The sequence below is a fragment of the Dendrobates tinctorius genome, unplaced genomic scaffold, assembly GCF_039654945.1.
Source record: "Dendrobates tinctorius isolate UK_male_01 unplaced genomic scaffold, ASM3965494v1 ptg000173l, whole genome shotgun sequence".
Classification (NCBI taxonomy): domain Eukaryota; kingdom Metazoa; phylum Chordata; class Amphibia; order Anura; family Dendrobatidae; genus Dendrobates; species Dendrobates tinctorius.
In genome coordinates, this window is record NW_027361840.1 from 8,419,293 (window position 1) to 8,443,996 (window position 24,704).

Genomic DNA, 24,704 nt, shown 5'->3' on the forward strand with positions numbered 1-24,704 from the left:
ATGGACCGCTCCGTCCAGGGTCTGCTCCTCTGCAGCCACGTCTTCTCCATAGTGGCCGCCCCAATCACCCCTCACAACCTCATTGCACAAATTATCCATTTTGGGAACACATTTTGGGCTCAGAATTTCCTATTTAAGCTCTTGAAGATTGAAGATGAAGACAGCGCCGAAGTGCAGGTGAGCGGTAACCTGGCGGCTGCAACTCTCATCAGACAATCGTGGGGGGAAGCACAGGAATATTTCACTTTTAGCAAATGCATCTCATTATTTATCTAGTGATAAGATCTGCAATGTCCCCATATACTTTCCATCAAACTGTCACAGTTTTCAGGACCTCTGCTTACCGTCAATCAAGGGGAATGTTTGTAAATGATGTGATGGACGCTCAGCTGGCTGGATCCGATAAGTGTAACGTGTCCGTCCATCAGGCGGCCAGGACTCATCAGAATCCACCAGCAGACAGCACTGAAGGCTCCTACTGATTGACAGAAAGCAGAGATCCTGAAATATAAAGAAATAGAATTTTAAGTACAAGTGCTTCTCACAAAATTAGAATATAATACAAAAGTGACTCTCCTCCATTCTATAGAGACATTACACACAGCGTGATCTATCTCACGGGTTTATTTCTGGTAATGTTGGTGATTACGGCTTACAGCCAATGAAAACCCAAAAGTCATTATCTCAGTACATTAGAATACTTTATAACACCAGCCTGAAAAATGATTGTAAAATCTGAAATGTTGTCCTCCTGAAATGTATGATCACTAAATGCTCTCAATACTTGGTCGGGGCTCCTTCTGCATCAATTCCTGCATCAATGCGGCGTGGCATGGAGGCGATCAGCCTGTGGCACTGCTGAAGGGTTATGGAAGCCCAGGTTGCTTTGATAGCAGCCTTCAGCACGTCTGCATTGTTGGGTCTGGTGTCTCTCCTCTTCCTCCTGACAATACTCCATAGATTCTCTATGGGGTTAAGGTCAGGTGAGTTTGCTGCCAATCAAGCCCAGTGATACTGTTGTGTGTACACCAGGTGTTGGTCCTTTTGGCAGTGTGGACAGGGGCCAAGTCCTGCTGGAGAATGACATTTCCATCCCCATAAAGCTTGTCGGCAGAAGGAAGCATGAAGAGCTCTAACATGTCCTGGTAGACGGCTGCACTGACTTTGGTCTTGATAAAACACAGTGGACCTACACCAGCAGATGACATGGCTCCCCAAACCATCACTGATGGTGGAGACTTCACACTAGACCTCCAGCAGCTTGGATTGTGGCCTCTCCACTCTTCCTCCAGACTCTGGGACCACTGACCACAGTCCGGTTCTTCTTCTCCTTGGCCCAGGTAAGACGCTTCTGGCGTTGTCTATTGGTCATGAGTGGGTGACACAAGGAATGTGACACTTGTAGCCCATGTCCTGGAGACGTCTGTGTGTGGTGTGAAGCAATGACTCCAGCAGCAGTCCACTCCTTGTGAATCTCCCCCACATTACTGAATGGCCTTTTCTCAACAATCCTTTCCAGGCTGCGGTTATCCTGGTGCTTGTGCACCTTTTTCTACCACACTTTTTCTTTCCACACAACTTTCCATTAATCTGCTTGGATCCAGCACTCTGTGAACAGCCGGCTTCTTTAGCAATGACCTTTTGTGGCTTCCCCTCCTTGTGGAGTGTGTCAGTGACTGCAGTGACTGCCTTCTGGACATCTGTCAGGTCAGCAGTCTTTCCCATGATTGTGGAGCTACTGAAACAGACTAAGGGACCTTTATAATATAATAATAATAATAAATTTTATTTCTATAGCGCCGACATATTCCGCAGCACTTTACATTTCAGAGGGGACTTGTACAGACAATAGACATTACAGCATAACAATAATCACATAGATCATAACAGATACCAAGAGGAATGAGGGTCCTGCTCGCAAGCTTACAGTCTATGAGGAAAGAGGGAGACACGAAAGGTGGGTGGTAACAGTTGCCCTGATTGTATGGACCAGCCATAATGTTAAGTGTGTAATAGTACAGACACAGAGGGCTAATGGATGCATAAAGCATGTGGGAACATGATGCGGGGAACCTGGTTATGGTAAAACTTTTGGCTGTGCCACACAGGGATAGATTAGGTTAATGTGTTGAGGCGGTAGGCCAGTCTGAATAAATGAGTTTTCAGGGCACGCTTAAAATTGTGGGGATTGGGGACTAATCGTATTGACCTGGGAAGTGCATGCCAAAGAATTGGCGCAGCACGTGTAAAGTCTTGAAGACAGGAGTGGGAGGTTCTGATTATTGAGGATGCTAACCTCAGGTCATCAGCAGAACGGAGGGCGCGGGTAGGATGGTATACTGAAACAAGGGAGGAGATGTAGAGTGGAGCTGAGCCATGGAGGGCTTTGTGGGTGAGGGTAATAAGTTTGTACTGGATTCTGGAGTGGATGGGTAGCCAGTAGAGTTGAGCGATACCGTCCGATACTTCAAAGTATCGTATCGGATGGTATCGGCCGATCTTTAAAAAAAGTATCGGTATCGCCGATTCCGATACCGGAAGTCCCATTCAAGTCTATGGGACTTCCGGTATCGGAATAAGAAAAACCCTTTCCTGCCCTTGTACAGCCTCTCTGGGGTCTGTACGGGCCTTTCGGGGGGCTGTGCCGGCCTGCCAGGGGGTCTGTGCAGGCTCCGGTGGTCTGTGCCGGCCTGCCAGGGGGTCTGTGCAGGCTCCGGTGGTCTGTGCCGGCCTGCCGGTGGTCTGTGCAGGCTCCGGGGGGCTGTGCCGGCCTGCCGGGGGGCTGTGCCGGCCTGCCGGGGGGCTGTGCAGGCTCCGGGGGGCTGTGCCGGCCTGCCGGGGGGCTGTGCCGGCCTGCCGGGGGGCTGTGCCGGCCTGCCGGGGGGCTGTGCAGGCTCCGGGGGGCTGTGCCGGCCTGCCGGGGGGCTGTGCCGGCCTGCCGGGGGGCTGTGCCGGCCTGCCGGTGGTCTGTGCAGGCTCCGGGGGTCTGTGCAGGCATCGTCCGATGGGACTACAAGTCCCATCGGGCGATGCCTGCTACCATGACAGTGATTGACACATTAGCCAATGATGGGACAGTAGTAGTCCCATCATCCGGCTAATGTGTTAAATGTAAAAAAAAAAAAAAAAAAAAAAAATTACATGCTACATACATACAACATGCATACTACATACATGCTACATTCATACTACATACTACATACATGCTACATTCATACTACATAAATACTACATGCAACATACATACTACATATATACTACATGCATGCTACATACATACTGCATGCTACATACATACCACATATATACTACATACATACTACATGCATGCTACATGCTACATACATAACACATATATACTACATGCATGCTACATACATACTACATGCTACATACTACATATATACTACATGCATGCTACATACTACATGCTACATACATACTACATGCATGCTACATACATACTACATACATACTACATATATACTACATGCATGCTACATACATACTACATGCTACATACTACATGCATGCTACATACATACTACATGCTACATACTACATATATACTACATGCATGCTACATACATACTACATACATACTACATATATACTACATGCATGCTACATACTACATGCTACATACATACTACATATATACTACATTCATACTACATACTACATATATACTACATACATACTACATACATACTACATACATACTACATGCATGCTACATACATACTACATGCATGCTACATACATACCACATACATACTACATGCTACATACATACCACATATATACTACATACATACAATACATTCATACAATACATACATAGACATACAGTACATATAACATAGAGTAACATACTTACCAATACTTGTCACATTGTTCCCCGAAGCCATTGTCTATTCCGGGATAAATATTAACATAACAAACCACAAAAATACTCACCCACGATCCGAAGCAGTCCACGAGTGTGTCCCACGACGATCTTGGGTAGAGAACTGCAGCATCAGATGATGCTGCCGTTCTCTACGGGCTGCAGGAATCCAATGACGGAAGGTAGGTATCCTTCCGCACTGTATTCCTCCGCCACTTAAAAAAAAAAAAAGTCCCTAGTCTCACTTTATGCCATTGCTGTGTGGGAAATTCCCACACAGCAATGGCATAAAGTGAGACTAGGGACTTTTTTTTTTTAAGTGGCGGAGGAATACAGTGCGGAAGGATACCTACCTTCCGTCATTGGATTCCTACAGCCCGTAGAGAACGGCAGCATCATCTGATGCTGCAGTTCTCTACCCAAGATCGTCGTGGGACACACTCGTGGACTGCTTCGGATCGTGGGTGAGTATTTTTGTGGTTTGTTATGTTAATATTTATCCCGGAATAGACAATGGCTTCGGGGAACAATGTGACAAGTATTGGTAAGTATGTTACTCTATGTTATATGTACTGTATGTCTATGTATGTATTGTATGAATGTATTGTATGTATGTAGTATATATGTGGTATGTATGTAGCATGTAGTATGTATGTGGTATGTATGTAGCATGCATGTAGTATGTATGTAGCATGCATGTAGCATGCATGTAGCATGCATGTAGTATGTATGTAGTATGTATGTAGTATGTATGTAGCATGTATGTAGCATGCAGTATGTATGTAGTATATATGTAGTATGTATGTAGTATATATGTAGTATGTAGTATGTATGTAGCATGCATGTAGTATATATGTAGTATGTATGTAGCATGCATGTAGTATGTATGTAGCATGTAGTATATATGTAGCATGCAGCATGTATGTAGTATGTATGTAGTATATATGTAGTATGCATGTAGTATGTATGTAGTATGTATGTAGCATGCAGTATGTATGTAGCATGTATGTAGTATGTATGTAGTATATATGTAGTATGTATGTAGCATGCATGTAGTATGTATGTAGTATGTATGTAGCATGCAGTATGTAGCATGTATGTAGTATGTATGTAGTATGTATGTATGTAGTATGTATGTAGCATGCAGTATGTATGTAGCATGTATGTAGTATATATGTAGTATGTATGTAGTATGTATGTAGTATGTATGTAGTATGTATGTAGCATGCAGTATGTATGTAGCATGTATGTAGTATGTATGTAGTATATATGTAGCATGCATGTAGTATGTATGTAGCATGCATGTAGTATTTTTTTTTTTTTTTTTTTAACATTTAACACATTAGCCGGATGATGGGACTACTACTGTCCCATCATTGGCTAATGTGTCAATCACTGTCATGGTAGCAGGCATCGCCCGATGGGACTTGTAGTCCCATCGGACGATGCTTGCACAGACCCCCGGACATCAGCACAGCCCCCCGGCAGGCCGGCACAGCCCCCCGGCAGGCCGGTACAGACCCCCACAGGGTGCACAGACCACCGGCAGGCCGGCACAGCCCCCCGGCAGGCCGGTACAGACCCCGGGCAGTCCACACAGCCCCCCGGCAGGCCGGCACAGCCCCCCGGCAGGCCGGCAGAGACCCCCGGAAGGCCCGAAATGACGGCGCATCATGATGCGCACACACCGCGCATCATGATGACGTCAGGCCGTCAATCAACTGAACTTCCGATTCCGATGCCGAATTCCGATATTGAAAAAATATCGGAAGTCGGTATCGGAATTCCGATACAGCAAGTATCGGCCGATACCCGATACTTGCGGTATCGGAATGCTCAACACTAGTAGCCAGTGTAATGACTGGCACAAGGTAGAGGCATCGGTGTAACGATTGGTGAGGAATATGATCCTGGCTGCAGCATTCAAGACAGATTGGAGAGGGGAGAGTTTGGTAAGAGGGAGACCGATTAGAAGAGAGTTACAATAGTCGAGACGAGAATGAATAAGAGAAACAGTAAGAGTTTTTGCAGAGTCAAAAGTAAGAAAAGGTTGAATTCTAGAAATGTTTTTGAGGTGCAGATAACAAGAGCGAGCCAGTGATCGAATGTGGGGGGAAAAGGAAAGCTCGGAGTCAAGTATGACCCCAAGACAGCGGGCATGTTGCTGGGGAGTAATAGTGGAACCACACACGGAAATGGCAATGTCGGGTATAGGTACATTAGTAGCGGGAGGAAACACCAGGAGTTCAGTCTTTGACAGGTTCATTTTCAGATATAGTGAGGACATGATGTTAGACACAGCGTTTAGACAATCGCCGGTGTTTTCTAGAAAGGCTGGCGTGATGTCAGGAGAAGAAGGGTATAATTGGGTATCATCAGCATAGAGATGGTACTGGAACCCAAATCTACTGATTGTTTGACCAATAGGGGCAGTGTACAAGGAGAAGAGGAGGGGGCCTAGAACCGATCCTTGAGGGACCCCAACAGTAAGGGGAAGGTGAGAGGAGGAGGAGCCGGCAAAAGATACAGTAAAGGAGCGGTCAGAGAGATAGGAGGAGAACCAGGAGAGAACGGTGTCCTTGAGGCCAATGGAACGGAGCATAGTGAGGAGGAGCTGATGATCCACAGTGTCGAATGCTGCAGAGAGATCCAAGAGAATTAGCATGGAGTAATGACCATTTGGTTTAGCTGTTAGTAGATCATTGGAGACTTTAGTGAGGGCAGTTTCAGTGGAGTGTAAAGAGCGGAAACCGGATTGGAGAGGGTCGAGAAGAGAGTTTTCTGAGAGATAGCGGATAAGACGGGAGTGGACCAGGCGTTCCAGGAGTTTAGAGATGAAGGGAAGATTAGAGACAGGTCTATAGTTAGCGGCACAGTTTTGGTCGAGGGATGGTTTTTTAAGTAGTGGATGTATGATGGCATGCTTAAATGAGGAGGGAAAGATACCAGAAGAGAGAGAGAGGTTAAATATTTTAGTTAGGTGAGGGGTGACAGCAGGGGAAAGGGACTGGAGGAGATGTGACAGAAATGGGTCACTGGTGCAAGTGGTTGGGCGAGAAGATGCAAGGAGCCTGATCACTTCTTCTTCTGTGACTGGTTCAAAATCAGAGAGTGAGTTAGATGCAGTGGGGGAGGGAGGACAGTGCATGGTGTGAGGGGATTGGGAGATAATTTCCTGTCGAATCTGGTCAATTTTTTCTTTGAAGTAATTGGCCAGATCGTCAGCTCGGAGCTCCGTGGTTGGGGCCTGTACTCTTGGGTTGAGTAGAGAATGAAAAGTGTCAAAGAGATGTTTCGGGTTATTGGACAGTGAAGTGATGAGGGTGTTGAAATAGGTTTGTTTGGAGAGGTGAAGGGCAGTGTTGTATGTTCTAAGCATAAACTTAAAATGGATGAAATCTTCGGGTAGGTTGGATTTTCTCCACAGACGTTCGGCGCACCTGGAGCACCGCTGCAGGAAACGTGTTTTCAGGGTGTGCCAGGGTTGTCGCCGTCTGTGTTGTGGTGTTCTATGTATAGGAGGAGCAGATTCATCCAGGGCACTTTGAAGTGTTTGATTGTAATGGTTCAGTGCAGAATCAGGACATGAGAGGGAGGAGATAGGGGTCAATGAAGACTGCAAGTTCTTCATAAGTTTCTGGGTGTTAATGGCCTGTATGTTTCTAGAAGTCTGGACAGTGGGGGTGACCTGAGCAGCCTGGCAGTTCTTGATAGAGAATGAAAGAAGGTTGTGGTCAGAGAGCGGGAGAGGGGAGTTTGCAAAATCATCCACTGCACAAAGCCGAGAGAAGACCAAGTCGAGGGAGTTTCCGTCTTCATGCGTTGGAGAATTAGTAAGCTGCCAAAGGCCAAACGAGGAGGTTGGAGATAAAAGGTGAGTAGCAGATGGGGAGAGGGGAAGAGCAATGGGGATGTTGAAATCGCCCATGATGAGGGTAGGGATGTCACAGGAGAGAAAATGTGGAAGCCAAGTGGCAAAATAATGCAGGAACTGATGGGAGGGGCTGGGAGGACGATACACCACCGCCACTCGCATGGAGAAGGGGGTGTAGAGTCTGACGGCATGGACCTCAAAAGAAGGAAAGACAAGTGAGGGTACTTGAGGGATAACCTGAAAGGTACATTTTGGTGATAGGAGCAGACCAACGCCTCCACCTGCTCTATTGTCTGATCTTGGGGTATGAGAGAAGTGTAGCCCCCCATATGAAAGAGCAGCAGCAGCGGTAGTATCTGACTGCTGGATCCAGGTTTCAGTAAGAGCCAGAAGGTTAAGAGAATTAGAAAGGAAGAAGTCATGAATGAAGGAGAGTTTGTTACACACTGAGCGAGAATTCCAAAGTGCACAATTAAGAGAGACAGATGGCATGCAGGGAATATTAATAAGATTAGAGGGATTTCTGAGTGTAGCAGTCGGGGGGTTTGACTTTCTATAACATGGGGGGGAGCAATGTCTCCTGCGACTAGGAGAAGGAGGATAGAAAGAGTGAGCAGATGGTTAAGTGATTTCTGAGAGCGTCTCTGGTGTTGAATGGTGGGACTGAATGGATCTGTGCAATTTAGCAATGTGAAAAGAGCGTGAGTGCTATACATAGGAGAGGAAAGGAGTAAGGGGCCGATATGGACGGAGTGTAGAGAGTTAATACCAGGGTGGTGGATGTGTGTAAATGCAGCGGCCAGGATATAAGTTATACAAATGCATATGGTAAATATTTGGAGTTGCCCAAATGTACAGGGAAGAGATTTATTTATTTGTCTTACCTGTCTCCTGCCCTGTCTAACTGCCATGTTATAACTGCCAGCGTACTTAGATACATGTACTTTGATTACATGTACATAAATGCCCCCCCTGCATAAAAACACTTAGGAGACTTTACAGGTGTTTATTGATAATTATTCTAATTTACTGAGATAATGACTTTTTGGTTTTAATCGGCTGTAAGCCATAATCATCAACATTACCAGAAATAAACCCGTGAAATAGATCACTCTGTGTGTAATGACTCTATAGAATATAGGAGAGTCAGTTTTTGTATTGAAGAACTGAAATAAATTCACTTTTTGATGATATTCTCATTTGTGAGAAGCTCTTGTATATTAAAACTTGAGATTTTATTTCTCCATTTTGAGCAATTGCTGTTGCCCCTGGATGACGAGTTTAATGTATCCTCATCTCCATTCCTGACTATTTCTCTACTTTTTTCAGGAATCATCTACAGGAAGGAAAGTTCTGAAATTCTCCATCAAAGAGACGACTTGTTTCACCTCCGGGAACGAGGATCCTGCAAACTGTGAATATAAATCGGATGGGGTCAGTGCCATTATGGGAAATGTTACTGGCAGCGACTGGACATAGAGGCAGAGGATGGGAGTTATTGTCCAGATCTGAAGTAGTCAGGGACTCATGTAGATGAATACAGAGCAGACGGAGGAAAGATACAGAAGAGATACAGATCAGATGTAGATACCGGCTGCCTATCTGATCGATGTACACCAGCTGTAGATTATATAGAGCCACCCGATATATAATGAATGTAGGATTCCTACAGTCGATGCCAAATGTAGAGTAAAAAGCAGATATGGAACGGAGAGAAACTTTAGCTAGAAATTATAAAGCCCCTGTATAGAACACATATTCAGGCCAGGTAAAGCTTTGCCCCCCGTCTTGGTTCTGTATCTGTGTACCAGCTCCATATACACTCACTGGCCACTTTATTAGGTACACCATGCTAGTAAGGGGTTGGACCCCCTTTTGCCTTCAGAACTGCCTCAATTCTTCGTGGCAGAGATTCAACAAGGTGCTGGAAGCATTCCTCAGAGATTTTGGACCATATTGACATGATGGCATCACACAGTTGGCGCAGATTTGTCGGCTGCACATCCCTGATGCGAATCTCCCGTTCCACCACATCCCAAAGATGCTCTATTGGATTGAGATCTGGTGACTGAGGAGGCCATTTGAGTACAGTGAACTCATTGTCATGTTCAAGAAACCAATCTGAGATGATTCGAGCTTTATGACATGGCGCATTATCCTGCTGAAAGTAGCCATCAGATGTTGGGTACATTGTGGTCATAAAGGGATGGACATGGTCAGCAACAATACTCAGGTAGGCTGTGGCGTTGCAACGATGCTCAATTGGTACCAAGGGGCCCAAAGAGTGCCCAGAAAAAATTCCCCACACCATGACACCACCACCACCAGCCTGAACCGTTGATACAAGGCAGGATGGATCCATGCTTTCATGTTGTTTACGCCAAATTCTGACCCTACCATCCGAATGTCGCAGCAGAAATCGAGACTCATCAGACCAGGCAACGTTTTTCCAATCTTCTACTGTCCAATTTCGATGAGCTTGTGCAAATTGTAGCCTCAGTTTCCTGTTCTTAGCTGAGAGGAGTGGTACCCAGTGTGGTCTTCTGCTGCTGTAGCCCATCTGCCTCAAAGTTCGACGCACTGTGCGTTCAGAGATGCTCTTCTGCCTACCTTGGTTGTAACGGGTGGCAATTTGAGTCACTGTTGCCTTTCTATCAGCTCGAACCAGTCTGCCCATTCTCCTCTGACCTCTGGCATCAACATGGCATTTCCGGCCACAGAACTGCCGCTCACTGGATTTTTTTTCTTTTTCGGACCATTCTCTGTAAACCCTAGAGATGGTTGTGCGTGAAAATCCCAGTAGATCAGCAGTTTCTGAAATTCTCAGACCAGCCCTTCTGGCACCAACAATCATGCCACGTTCAAAGGCACTCAAATCACCTTTCTTCCCCATACTGATGCTCGGTTTGAACTGCAGGAGATTGTCTTGACCATGTCTACATGCCTAAATGCACTGAGTTGCCGCCATGTGATTGGCTGATTAGAAATTAAGTCTTAACACACAGTTGGACAGGTGTACCTAATAAAGTGGCCAGTGAGTGTACATCATCCTATCCAGTATATTGCCATCACTGATGTATACAGGTTAGTGGACCTCTGCTCTTCCATAATATTATAATTATTACTATGTGGTCACCGCCGCACTGAGTGCAGGTATAACGTGGGATACTGATCAGTCAGAACAGTTATCAGCAGCAGATATGGATCTCATTGATCACAGCCCATATACATTCATCATACATGGACCATAGAAAGCCTGTGCTGCTGTATGAGCCCCAGACTGGGGCCGTAATGTATCACCACCAACATGTATCACTGCCACTAATACGGTATCTCATCATGTGCAGGTGGTGATGGCATGTGTGGCCGATATGATTACCAATCCGAACAAGAACAAGATCACATGGCAATGTAGGAAAGAAAACTACAGACAGATGGGAGAGGTAAGAGCAGGCGCAGCATGGTGGCTTCTTACATCTGGTTAAATAAAAGATACCGTATACACTCGTGTATAAGCCGACCCCACTAATTTTGCCACAAAAAAACTGCGAAAACTTATTGACTCGCGTATAAGCCTAGGGTGGAAAATGCAGCAGCTACTGGTAAATTTCAAAAATAAAAATAGATGCCAATAAAAGTAAAATTAATTGAGACATCAGTAGGTTAAATGTTTTTGAATATGCATATTGAATCAGGAGCCCCATATAATGCTCCATACAGTTCATGATGGCCCCATAAGAGCTCCATACAAAATACACCCCATATAATGCTGCACAAAGGTTAATAATGCCCCCAGAAGATGCTCCATAGAATAATATGCCCCATATAATGCTTCATAAAGGTTATGGCCCCATAAGAAGCTCCATAGATTATTTCCCCATAAGATGCTCCATAGATTATGCCCCATAAAATGCTCGATAGATTATGCCCCCATAAGATGCTCCATAGAATATGCCCCCATAAAATGCTCCATAGAATGTGCCCCCATATGCTGCCCCATAGAATAAGCCCCATATGCTGCCCCACAGGATATGCCCCCATACGCTGTCCCATAGGATATGCCCCGATATGCTGCTCCATAGACTATGTCCCCATATTCTGCTCCATAGACTATGCCTCCATATGCAGCCCCCATAAGATGCTCCATAGAATATGCCCCCATATGCTGCCCCATAGGATATGCCCCCATATGCTGCCCCATAGAATATGCCCCCATATGCTGCCCCATAGAATATGCCCCCATATGCAGCCCCCATAAGATGCTCCATAGAATATGCCCCATATGCTGCTCAATAGACTATGTTCCCATATGCTGCTCCATAGAATATGCCCTATATGCTGCTCCATAGAATATACCCCCATATTCTGCTCCATAGATTATGCCCCCATAAGATGCTCCATAGAATATGCCCCCATAAAATGCTCCATAGAATGTGCCCCCATATGCTGCCCCATAGAATAAGCCCCATATGCTGCCCCACAGGATATGCCCCCATACGCTGTCCCATAGGATATGCCCCAATATGCTGCTCCATAGACTATGTCCCCATATTCTGCTCCATAGACTATGCCTCCATATGCAGCCCCCATAAGATGCTCCATAGAATATGCCCCCATATGCTGCCCCATAGGATATGCCCCCATATGCTGCCCCATAGAATATGCCCCCATATGCTGCCCCATAGAATAAGCCCCCATATGCAGCCCCCATAAGATGCTCCATAGAATATGCCCCATATGCTGCTCAATAGACTATGTTTTCATATGCTGCTCCATAGAATATGCCCTATATGCTGCTCCATAGAATATACCCCCATATGCTGCTCCATAGAATATGCCCCCATAAGATGCTCCATATATTATGCCCCCATATGCTGTTGCAAAAAAAAATTAAAAAATGCCATATTCACCTCTCCTGCTCAGGACCCGGCACCTGAGATATTCACCTGTCAAGGATCCATAGCTACTCACCGCTGTCTGCCGCTTCCTGTGTCAGTGACTGTTCAGCCAGCAGAGGGCGCAGCGTGCACTAACCACGTCATTGCGCCCTCTGCTGCCTAATCATCACAGACAGAGGACGCAGCAGACAGTTGTGAGCAGCGATGGACCCCACACAGGTGAATATCGCTATACTTACCCACCCCTGGCGCTGTCTCTGTGCATATTCATGAGTTTAATGAGTGGTACCACGTGACCACTGAAGGCAGGAAAGGAGACTGTGGAGAAGCGGGGGAACTGCAGAGACCGCGCAAGGGGGGGTAAATATGATCTCTGACACCCCCGCTCCACCTCCCCCACTGACCCCCAGGTATATGACTCGTGTATAAGCCGAGAGGGGGACTTTCAGCCCAAAAAAATGGACTGAAAATCTCAGCTTATACACGAGTATATACGGTATTTAAACGATATATAACCTGTTGTGCCGGTTTATCAGATCTTGTATTTTCGGTTGTGCGCGGCACAATATGGTGTCCACCATTCACTCAGAAGAAAAAGAAGACCTGGTTCTGTGGCAAAAAAAAGATTGATTGTCAGATTGCTCTCAGTAAGGCCACGTTCACACTTTCAGTATTTGGTCAGTGGCTGAAAACTGGAAAGTGACCTTTTAGCTTCCTGCTCCATAAACCTTTAACCTACATGCGTTACATCGATGACATCTTAATTATCTGGACTGAATCTGAACACGAACTTATAAAATTCCAAGAAAGATTCAATACATATCATCCCACGATAAACCTGACATCGGACCTCTCTATACAGAAATCATCTATCAGGAGCCCACCATAAACCCGAAACAGGACCTCTCCATACAGAAATCATATATCAGGAGCCCACCATAAACCTGACACTGGACCTCTCTATACAGAAATCATCTATCAGGAGCCCACCATAAACCTGACACCGGACCTCTCCATACAGAAATCATCTATCAGGAGCCCACCATAAACCCGACACCGGACCTCTCCATACAGAAATCAACTATCAGGAGCCCACCATAAACCCGACACCGGACCTCTCCATACAGAAATCCACTATCAGGAGCCCACCATAAACTGGACCTCTCCAAGCAGAAATCATCTATCAGGAGCCCACCATAAACCTGACACCGGACCTCTCTATACAGAAATCATCTATCAGGAGCCCACCATAAACCCGACACCATGTGTGCTGTCTGACAAGTGTGAACTGCATCATATGTTGCAAGATATTTTCATGGTATTTAATTCCATCATCCATGTGTGCTGTCTGATAAGTGTGAACTGCATCATATGTTGCAAGATATTTTCATGGTATTTAATTCCATCACTCCTGTGGTGGGTCTTTTTTTTTTTTTCTTTTTGGTTTCTGCTTTGAAGTGTAGAAAGGTTTTTTTTTTTTCCCTTTCTCTGTTTGATGGCCTTGTCCAGCGTTAGTTATTTACCCTGCATAGTAATGCCTGCTCTGGCCTTGTGTTAATTGGTTAATTACTGATTGTGGCCTTTTGGTGGCTGAAGCTAGCAGACATTTCATTTCATATATATTTAGCTCTGGCTGGGATTGCACGCGTGCGGGCTCACGCGTGCAACAGATATTAAGTGCAACAGGATCAAGTGTTTTGCAGTTAGACAATGCAGTTGGACAGGGCAGGAGACAGGTAAGGTGCATAAGTTTTTCATGCACGCTTGCTTCTTGGTCAGTCGTACTACATATGCATTGATCATATCAACCTGCTGCTTTTTTGTCTTCACTTCTGCTTTTTAACAACTCGCCTGCCATTTTACACATTCTGTGCACTCTCTGCATATCCACCCCTCCCTTTTCCCCTCTCCCATGTATAACTCTGAGGCTCTATTTACATTTCTTACCCACACCAAACCATCCAATACCTCATGCAGCACTCAAAACATTCATACAAATCATCCCACCACCTGCTTTTTCTGTTTTTTCTCCTTTTAATAGTTGCAGGTGACATCTCCCCCAACCCTGGGCCTCCCTCCACCAGCATACGTTACTCTCCTCCAGCTGCATATAGAAACCCTGCTAATCTTATTAACATTCAGTGCATGCCTTCTCCTATCACTTTCCAATGTGCTCTCTGGAATGCACGGTCTGTGTGTAACAAACTGACTTACATTCACGATCTTTTTCTCTCTAATTCCCTTCACCTTCTGGCTATTACAGAAACCTGGATCCAGCATTCAGACACCACCGCTGCTGCCGCTCTCTCGTTTGGTGGGCTGAAATTTTCACATACCCCCAGACCTGAGAACAGACAGGGTGGAGGTGTTGGTTTGCTCCTTTCATCACAATGTGCTTTCCAGGTCATCCCCCTGGTTCCCTCACTTACATTTCCTTCCTTTGAAGTCCACGCCGTCAGACTCTTTAAGCCCTTCTCCTTACGAGTGGCGGTTGTTTATCGCCCTCCAGGCTCCTCCCGCCAGTTTCTAGACCACTTCGCCACCTGGCTTACTCACTTTCTATCCTGTGACATCCCCACCCTCATCATGGGAGACTTTAACATCCCCATCAATGATCCGCTCTCCCAGTCTGCCTCTCATCTTCTTTCTCTAACTTTTTCATTCGGCCTCTCACAGTTTACTAATTCTCCTACACATGAGGACGGGAATACTCTGGACCTGGTTTTCTCCCGTCCCGGCTCACTGCACGACTTTACTAACTCACCTCTCCCGCTCTCGGACCACAACCTTCTTTCCTTCTCAGTCAAGAATTGTCTCCTCACCCGGGACACCCCCACTTACCACACTTATTGGAATACACGTACCATTAATACCCAACAGCTTATGGACAATCTCCACACATCTTTAGCCCCCACCTCCTCCCCCTCCTGTCCAGACATAGCATTGTCACACTTCAATAATACACTGAAGAATGCCCTAGATGAAGCAGCACCTTCTATACGCAGAAAGACCCGACACAGACAACGGCAGCCCTGGCACACAACGCAAACACGCTTTCTTCAGCGCTGCTCAAGGTGTGCAGAGCGGCAGTGGAGAAAATCTCTCTTAGCAGAAGACTTCATCCACTATAAGTTCATGCTCAAAACCTATAACTCTGCCCTTCATCTGGTCAAACAATCCTACTTCACCACCCTCATCACCTCACTAGCCAACAACCCAAGACGACTTTTTGAAACCTTAAACTCCCTCCTGAAACCTAAAGTACAGGCCCCCATCACCAACCTCAGTGGTGAGGATCTGGCCACTTATTTCCTAGAAAAAATCAACCACATCCATCAGGATATCTCAGCCCTATCTCCTCAGTGCCTGGATCCCCTTCCCTGCCGCACCTCAAGCTCACTAGATATCTTTGAGCCTGTTTCAGAAGAAGTTTCCAAGCTCCTCGCTTCTGCTCGGCCTACAACCTGCAACAGTGACCCCATTCCTTCACATCTCCTGCAGTCTCTCTCACCAGTGGTCACCACTCACCTGACTAAAATATTTAACCTCTCTCTTTCTTCAGGTATATTTCCCTCCTCATTTAAACATGCCATCATAACCCCTTTACTTAAAAAGCCATCCCTGGACCAGAACTGCACTGCTAACTACAGACCTGTCTCTAACCATCCCTTCATCTCTAAACTCCTGGAACGCCTGGTCCACTCCCGTCTAATCCGCTATCTCTCGGATAACTCTCTTCTCGACCCCTTACAATCTGGTTTCCGCTCTTTACACTCTACTGAAACTGCCCTCACTAAAGTCTCTAATGATCTGCTAACAGCTAAATCGAAAGGTCATTGCTCCCTGCTGATTCTCCTGGATCTCGCTGCCGCATTTGACACTGTGGATCATCAGCTCCTCCTCACTATGCTCTGCTCTATAGGCCTCAAGGACACAGCCCTCTCCTGGTTCTCCTCCTATCTCTCTGACCGCTCCTTCACTGTATCTTTTTCCGGCTCCTCTTCCTCTCCTCGTCCCCTTACTATCGGGGTCCCGCAGGGCTCAGTCCTAGGCCCCCTCCTCTTCTCTTTATACACTGCCCCTATTGGACAAACAATCAGCAGATTTGGGTTCCAGTATCATCTCTATGCTGATGACACCCAATTATACACTTCTTCCCCTGACATCACCCCTACCCTAATTCAAAATACCAAGGATTGTCTGTCTGCTGTCTCTAGCATCATGTCCTCCCTCTATCTGAAACTAAATCTCTCCAAAACTGAACTTCTTGTGTTTCTCCCCTCTACTAACCTCACTCTACCTAACATCGAAATAACCCTGGAGGGTTCAACCATAACTCCCAAGCAGCATGCCCGCTGTCTTGGGGTCATATTCGACACTGAACTTTCCTTTACTCCCTACATCCGATCACTCAGTCGCTCTTGTCACCTGCATCTTAAAAACATCTCCAGAATCCGACCTTTTCTCACCTTTGAAACTGCTAAGACTCTTACTGTCGCTCTTATTCATTCTCGTCTGGACTACTGCAACTCTCTTCTGATCGGTCTCCCTCTTACCAAACTTTCTCCTCTCCAATCCATCTTGAACGCGGCAGCCAGGGTCATATTTCTGTCCAGCCGCTTCACCGATGCCTCCATCTTGTGCCAGTCATTACACTGGCTACCTATTCGCTACAGGGTCCAGTATAAACTCATCTCTCTCACCCACAAAGCTCTCCACTGTTCTGCACCGCCTTATATCTCCTCTCTCATCTCGGTCTATCGCCCTACACGTGCCCTCCGTTCTACAAATGACCTAAGACTTACATCCCCCGTAATCCGAACCTCGCATCTCCGTCTCCAAGACTTCTCTCGTGCTGCTCGAGCTCTCTGGAATGCACTTCCCCAGATGATCAGACTGATACCTAGCCCTGACCTATTCCAGCGCGCTTTGAAAACCCATCTCTTCAAACAAGCCTACCACATCAACTATTCAGCAAACTAACTTTGCCCTGTTCCCTCCTTCCAAATATTATTCTGAATCTGCACCCTACTATTCATCTGTCTCCACACCCTCCATGCACACGATAACTGCACTTGATACTTGTCTATTGCACTTAAACACACGGGCTGATGACCGGATCATGCAGCTTTATATGAAAATCCCTATTTATTATAATTGCCAGACCTGAATTAACAAGCATTTCTCACCTACTGTGTCCCCCTATTTCCTTGTAGATTGTAAGCTTGTGAGCAGGGACCTCACTCCTAATGTCACTGTTTGAATTGTCTTAACTTGTATTGAATTTATTGTCTGTACATGTCCCCGCTTAATTGTAAAGTGCTGCGGAATATGTTGGCGCTATATAAATAAAAATTATTATTATTAAAAAATTATTATTATTATAATTATTACTGGACCTCTCCATACAGAAATCAACTATCAGGAGCCCACCATAAACCAGACACCGGACCTCTCCATACAGAAATCATATATCAGGAGCCCACCATAAACCTGACACTGGACCTCTCTATACAGAAATCATTTATCAGGAGCCCACCATAAACCTGACACTGGATCTCTCTATACAGATTTCAACTATCAGGAGCCCTCCATAAACCCGACACTGGACCTCTCCATACAGAAATCAACTATCAGGAGCCCACCATAAACCTGACACCGGATCTCTCCATGCAGAAATCAACTATCAGGAGCCCACCATAAACCCGACACCGGACCTCTCCATACAGAAATCAACTATCAGGAGCCCACCATAAACCAGACACCGGACCTCTCCATACAGAAATGATCTATCAGGAGCCCACCATAATCCTGACACCGGACCTCTCCATACAGAAATCATATATCAGGAGCCCACCATAAACCTGACACTGGACCTCTCCATACAGAAATCACTTATCAGGAGCCCACCATAAACCTGACACTGGACCTCTCCATACAGAAATCATATATCAGGAGCCCACCATAAACCCGACACTGGACCTCTCTATAGAGAAATCATCTATCAGGAGCCCACCATAAACCTGACACCAGATCTCTCTATACAGAAATCATCTATCAGGAGCCCACCATAAACCTGACACCGGACCTCTCCATACAGAAATCACTTATCAGGAGCCCACCATAAACCCGACACCGGACCTCTCTATACAGAAATCACTGATCAGGAGCCCACCATAAACCTGACACTGGATCTCTCTATACAGAAAACATCTATCAGGAGCCCACCATAAACCTGACACCGGATCTCTCTATACAGAAATCAACTATCAGGAGCCCACCATAAACCCGACACCGAACCTCTCTATACAGAAATCACTTATCAGGAGCCCACCATAAACCCGACACCGGACCTCTCTATACAGAAATCACTTATCAGGAGCCCACCATAAAAACGTAAAATGCTTCAATACCAACATCCCAAGTATCACAATTATATCAAAATTATAATCCATAAAATGTCATGTGCCAGACACATATATATAACTCCCGTCTGTATCACCAGCTTCTTACCTGCCTGAGAAAAGTGAACAGAAAAAGCACAAGGTAGAAGTTTTTATCAAAAATAAATAAATTGCAAAATTTTATTAAACATACAACAAAGAAAATCAAACAAGAAAATAGTCATCAAATATAAAGAAATGTCTCAGCTGTGTGTGACGCTGATGGCTACAGACACCTTTAACCCCTTTCAGATGTTGGTGTAATAGTGCGCTGATGTTGGATCCCTCCCTTTGATGTGGGCGCCAGCAGTGAGGTCACATCTGTTTTCAGCTGTTAACCCATTAAATGTCATTGTCAAACTCTGACAGTGGCATTTAACATGTGCTTTCGGCAAGCATGCTGGAAATCCCATCCATCGGTGACCCCCGTCATGTGATGGCAGGTCATCGATGGGTTAGCATGGCAACCAGAGGTCTCCTGTAGATCTCTATGGTTGTTACTGCCAGAATGCTATGAGCGCCACCCGTTGGTTGGCTTTGAAGCATGCCAAAGGTAAAAAAAAAATGTTTTTAAAAATATTTAAAAAAATATATAAAAAGTTCAAAACATCCCCCCTTTCCCCCCATTCAAAATATATAGTTAAATGGAACTTTTTTATGGACTTAGTGCGCTGCTTAACATGACACAATTACTCGTGCATTAACAGATCGATGTTTTATTCATTATCCCAACGCGTTTCGAAGTACAAATCACTTCTTCCTAAGGGGACGATATAGGAAGAAGTGATTTGCACTTCGAAACGCGTTGGGATAATGAATAAAATATCGATCTGTTAATGCACGAGTAATTGTGTCATGTTAAGCAGCGCACTAAATCCATAAAAAGTTCCACTTAACTATATATTTCGGCGGTCACTGGTCTGACCTGTGGAGGTGCGGCAGCTGACTGATAATTTCATGCGCTATACCTCTCCTATATCAGGTGAGTAGAATTTCAACACGTTTCTTACCCTGTTTATTGGATAAGACCCTATTTGCGCTTCTTTCCGTTCCTATAGTGTGAATCAGTGCCCCATTCAAAATAAAATAATTTTAAAAAATCAAACCTACACATATTTGGTGTTGCCGCGTTCAGAATCGCCCAATCTATCAATAAAAAAAGGATTAACCTGATCGCTAAATGGCGTAGCGAGAAAAAAAAGTCAAAATGCCAGGATTACGGTTTTTTGGTCGCCACAACATTGAATTGAAATGCAATAACAGGCGATCAAAAGATCGCATCTGCACCAAAATTTTATCATTAAAAACATCAGCTCGGTGCACAAAAAATAAGCCCTCCCCCAACGCGAAATCACGAAAAATGGAGACGCTACGGGTGCAATTTTTTTTTCAACAAACTTTGGAATTTTTTTTTTCATTACTTAGATAATAAAGAGCCTAGACATGTTTGGTGTCTATGAACTCGTAATGATCTGGAGAATCATAATGGCCGGTCAGTTTTAGCATTTAGTATACCTAGTAAAAAAGCCAAACAAAAAAACGATTGTGGAATTGCACTTTTTTTGCAACTTCATCGTACTTGGAATTTTTTTCCCGTTTTCCAGGACACGACATGTTAAAACCAATTATGTCGTTCAAAAGTACAACTCGTCCCGCAAAAAACAAGCCCTCACACGGCCATATTGATAGAAAAATAAAAAAAGTTATGGTTCTGGGAATAAGGGGAAAAAAAAAAATGAAAAATACCTCTGGTCATGAAGGGGTTAAACACAGCTACCAGAAGCTAGCGGGCGAAAGGCGCGTCGGGGTGCAGGTCCTCACCGCCACAGCTTTACACCTTACTCTGCATATATTAAGCATGTAATTTCACTGTGATTTGCTAATTGACCATATTGGGGACTTGGTAGACGTGTTCTTGCCATCTGGTTCTTTGCTGGGCATTATTAGGTGGATAACAGGCTGTGTCATGGGATCGGGACATAACGTATGGGAATGCATGGGGCTTATGGAGATGCTTTTTTGCACTGATTTTACTATATGAATCGCCTTTGTTCCCCACTTTGACTTGTGAAATCCCTGGTTGTGATGACTTAAATGATTCTTTACTGCCTAAACTTTATATGTCCAGTCATATCTTTTTGTCCCCATTTATTGATTAACATTGTAACATTGTATTAGTGGCTGGTGTCCCCTTTAGTTTGGGGTATATTTGCTGTGACAATATTGAAGTAGCATTTTATTGATTTTTTAATAATAAATAAAAAATAAGTTTTCCTTCTCCGGCGGCCGCTGTTCAGTTCGGCGCACACATATATATGTACAGCGGTGATGGAAGGATAGAACACGTCACCAATATTCTGAGCAACTCTATTGGTAAATCTGTTTATTGCCGTGAAATTCTCCCCAGATGTCGGGAACAACAAATCCGAGCCACAAAGGAAATCACCAGAGATGTCCATAAATGATGTGCAATAATGAGAAAAGTACTGAACACATGAAGAAAGAGAGGAGCAAAAAGCCCTGCAGAGTCCTGACACCGGCCAAGACCTATCAGTGATTAGGAAGCGCCTCTGCCGCTCTTGTTTAGTTACTTTGTTTCCTGAACCTCAGAGATGACACAATGTAACAAGTGCTGGAGGTTAATGGTCCGGCACAGGCGTGGGCAGAACGCTCAGTACCCAGTGCCAGGCCGCCCTGCTCCACCACAGCTCAGGAGGATCTACCAGGGGAACTTTCTTCTAAATGATGGATCTCCTCCCTACTCCATCCCTCCCTTCTCCTCACTTTCTTTTCTTCCCTCCCTCCTTTCCCTCCTCCCCCTCCTTCCTCCCCCCTACTCCCTCCCTCCTCTTCCCTCCCTCCTGCCTCCTCCCCATTCCTCCCTCTTCCTTCCTCCTCCCTTCCTCCCACTCCCTCTCTCCTGCTCTCTCCTTCCTCCTCCTTCCTTGTCCCTTCTCCTCCCCCCTACTACTTCCCTCCTCCTCCTCTCTCCTCCTCGCTCCCTCTTCCTCCTCCTCCTCCCTCTCTCCTCCTCCCTGCTACCTCCTACTCCCTCCCTCCTCCTTCCTCTACCCTTCCTCCCTCCATCCTCCCTCCTCCTTTTTCCTCCCTCCATCCTCCTTCTTCCTCCTTCCCTCCTCCTCTCTCCTCCCCCTCCTCCCTCCATCTTCCTTCTCCTCTTCCTCCATCCATCCTCTTCCTCCCTCTTCTTCCCTCCTTCCTCCCTCCTCCTTCTCGCTCCTTCTCTCTCCTCTTCCTTTCTCCTTCCTCCTCCCCCTCCTCCTTTCTACTCCCTCCTCCTCTCTCCATCCTTCCCCTCCTTCCTTCTCCCCCTCCTCTCTCCTCCCTCCTCCTCTCTCCATCCTTCCCCTCCTTCCTCCTCCCCCTCCTCTCTCCTCCCTCCTCCTCTCTCCATCCTTCCCCTCCTTCCTCCTCCCCCTCCTCTCTCCTCCCTCCTCCTCTCTCCATCCTCCTCCTCCCCCTCTTCCCTCAATCCTCCTCCTCCTTCCTTCTCCCCCTCCTCTTCTCTCCTCCATCCTGCTCCTCCTCTCTCCATCCTCCTCCTCCCTCTCTTCCCTCCAGACTCCTCCTCCTCCTGTCTCCTCCCTCCTTACCCTCCTCCCTCCATCCTCCTCATCTCTCCTCCTCCTCTCTCTATCCTCCTCCCCCTCTTCCCTCCATCCTCCCCCTCCTTCCTCCTCCTCTCTCCTCCCTCCTCCTCCTCCTCGACCCTGTGGCTGTGAGCGCCCTCTAATGGCACAAAGCTCTTTAGCATCTTCCTTGTTTTTCATGAGCTGCTCAGATGGGATTTCTGGGCTCAGGAGATGAGGGGCTTCTATGGTGCTGTTTTGGACCCCAAAAATTCTCCCTGCTCCCACTTGAGATCAGCACTAGAAAAGATCATTTCTCTACAGATGTTTCAGGCCCCGGAGCTGCACAATATCTAAGATTTGTCACGATAAATGTAAGAGCGGCTCTGATGTTTCCATTCTTCAGTTTAATGTTTCTCCTGACTGTTCACACAGGACAGATCATCTGTAAGGTCTGATAGATATGACGGCCTCGCCCCATAGTAGACGCTGGAGATGGCTCCAATGTCACCTACATCGGGGTTGTCTTCTGCTGGACCCATCACTGTGCGGGGTCTCGGGCCCCCCGAGGATTCTTTACCCTCTGGGGCCTAAATCCAGCTGTGATTAAAGTGGGAGTTCTGCCCCGGTGTCCCTTCTATGTGATTGGGATGGGTTGTAGAAGATGGCGTCCATTCACTGCAGCCATTAGATAGTCCACATCGGATACATTTTGTCTCTTGTTCTCTGCTCTTTTTGCAGAACGCTGTGAAGGACGTAAAGAACGGGACGCAGATTTCTGAATTCTCCCAGGACCCTGGAAAGCTTCATAAGCAGCAATGTCTGGGCTGTATCTTCAGCCTCCTCCCGAATCACGGGTGACTTACAGTGGTCGCCCCCTCGCCCGTCCGGGTGACCGGAGGAGCCCGCCTGCTTGTATCTAGGATGTCACCATGTTTCACAGATCAGATCGCACCGAGTCATCATCTCCCATAGTCCAGAACACTGTGAATTCCTCACTTTTACTCATTGGACTGCTTGCTGCAAGTGAATGGAACATTCTTTGCTTCCAACCAAACACCAAAAGCTCAATGGCGAGCATTGCCTCCTCCTCCTGGGGTCAGTTGTTCGGCCGGGGTCATGTATTTTCTTTTCCACTGGCGGACAGAAGAGACCCCTGTTGCAGAACAATTCATGGCCCCTGAGCTCTCGGGCCCCTGGACGGCTGCACAGGTTGCACCAATGATATGTCCGCCCCTGGAATTTACTTCTAGCCCCTGAACATCCAGCACATAGCAATCTTGCGTCATTTTACGCTTTCCTGCGCGGAGCGACACCATAGAAAACCGCACTCCATATATGAGCTGCTATATACCCCTGTACACTGTATGAGACCAGAGCGCACAATGTGTCAGGGTTTGTTACAATGGATCAGTCTGGAGCTCACAGAAGATCGTCTAGACTGGGGGCAATTGTAACAGACCCTCAGACAGAAACCCACCATGGTCTACTCCTTCCTAGTCCCAGGTGAGGGTTTGTTACAATGTATCAGTGTCAGGAGATCCCAGCATTTAGCACTGTAACATTGGATCGTCTGTACTGATACACTGTAACAAACCCTCAGCTGGGAGAAATATTACATAAAGTCAGATATTTGGCCTCTGGGTATGAACAAGAATGTTCCTATTTACCGACAGCAAGCAGAGGATGGTGAAGACGAGGATGGGGAGTGATGGCGCTCCTGCTGCGGCCTCCAGATACGTCTGCGGACTCTTCAGCCTCGTGTTTCCCTTTGTTACGCTAAACACATCGCACGGAGATTGGACGCCCGATCCCTGCACCGAGAATGACAGACGAAACACCGGCACCAATGTCCATTAACACAAATCTTACATCTATGTTTCCTTCATAAAATAGATGCAGTTCAGGACACAGAGGTCATGTGCAGGATGATAGCACCATGCTGCAGTTTATCGGGGGGTGCGGACGGGTTTGGTTTTGTAGTGACTGATTTATCGGTTCATTCCCTTC

The 24,704-nt window shown here is 46.1% G+C and overlaps 1 protein-coding gene across 1 annotated transcript; it reads left to right on the forward strand.

Annotated features, from left to right (window-relative positions):
- On the forward strand, positions 1 to 24,038 carry LOC141053985 (15 kDa protein B-like). Its single transcript, XM_073551128.1, has 4 exons — positions 1 to 177; positions 9,093 to 9,197; positions 11,111 to 11,206; positions 23,436 to 24,038. The coding sequence occupies exons 1-4, from the start codon at positions 1 to 3 to the stop codon at positions 23,553 to 23,555; spliced, it is 498 nt and encodes a 165-aa protein (XP_073407229.1). The 3' UTR covers positions 23,556 to 24,038.
- Positions 24,039 to 24,704: the final 666 nt, after the last annotated feature.

Bases quoted from the DNA above. Each gene is read 5' to 3' on its own strand.
- LOC141053985 (XM_073551128.1), top strand. From the start codon at position 1: ATGGACCGCTCCGTCCAGGGTCTGCTCCTCTGCAGCCACGTCTTCTCC. The intron at 9,198-11,110 runs GTCAGTGCCATT...CATCATGTGCAG, and splicing joins GTGAATATAAATCGGATGGG to GTGGTGATGGCATGTGTGGC. The intron at 11,207-23,435 runs GTAAGAGCAGGC...CTCTTTTTGCAG, and splicing joins ACTACAGACAGATGGGAGAG to AACGCTGTGAAGGACGTAAA.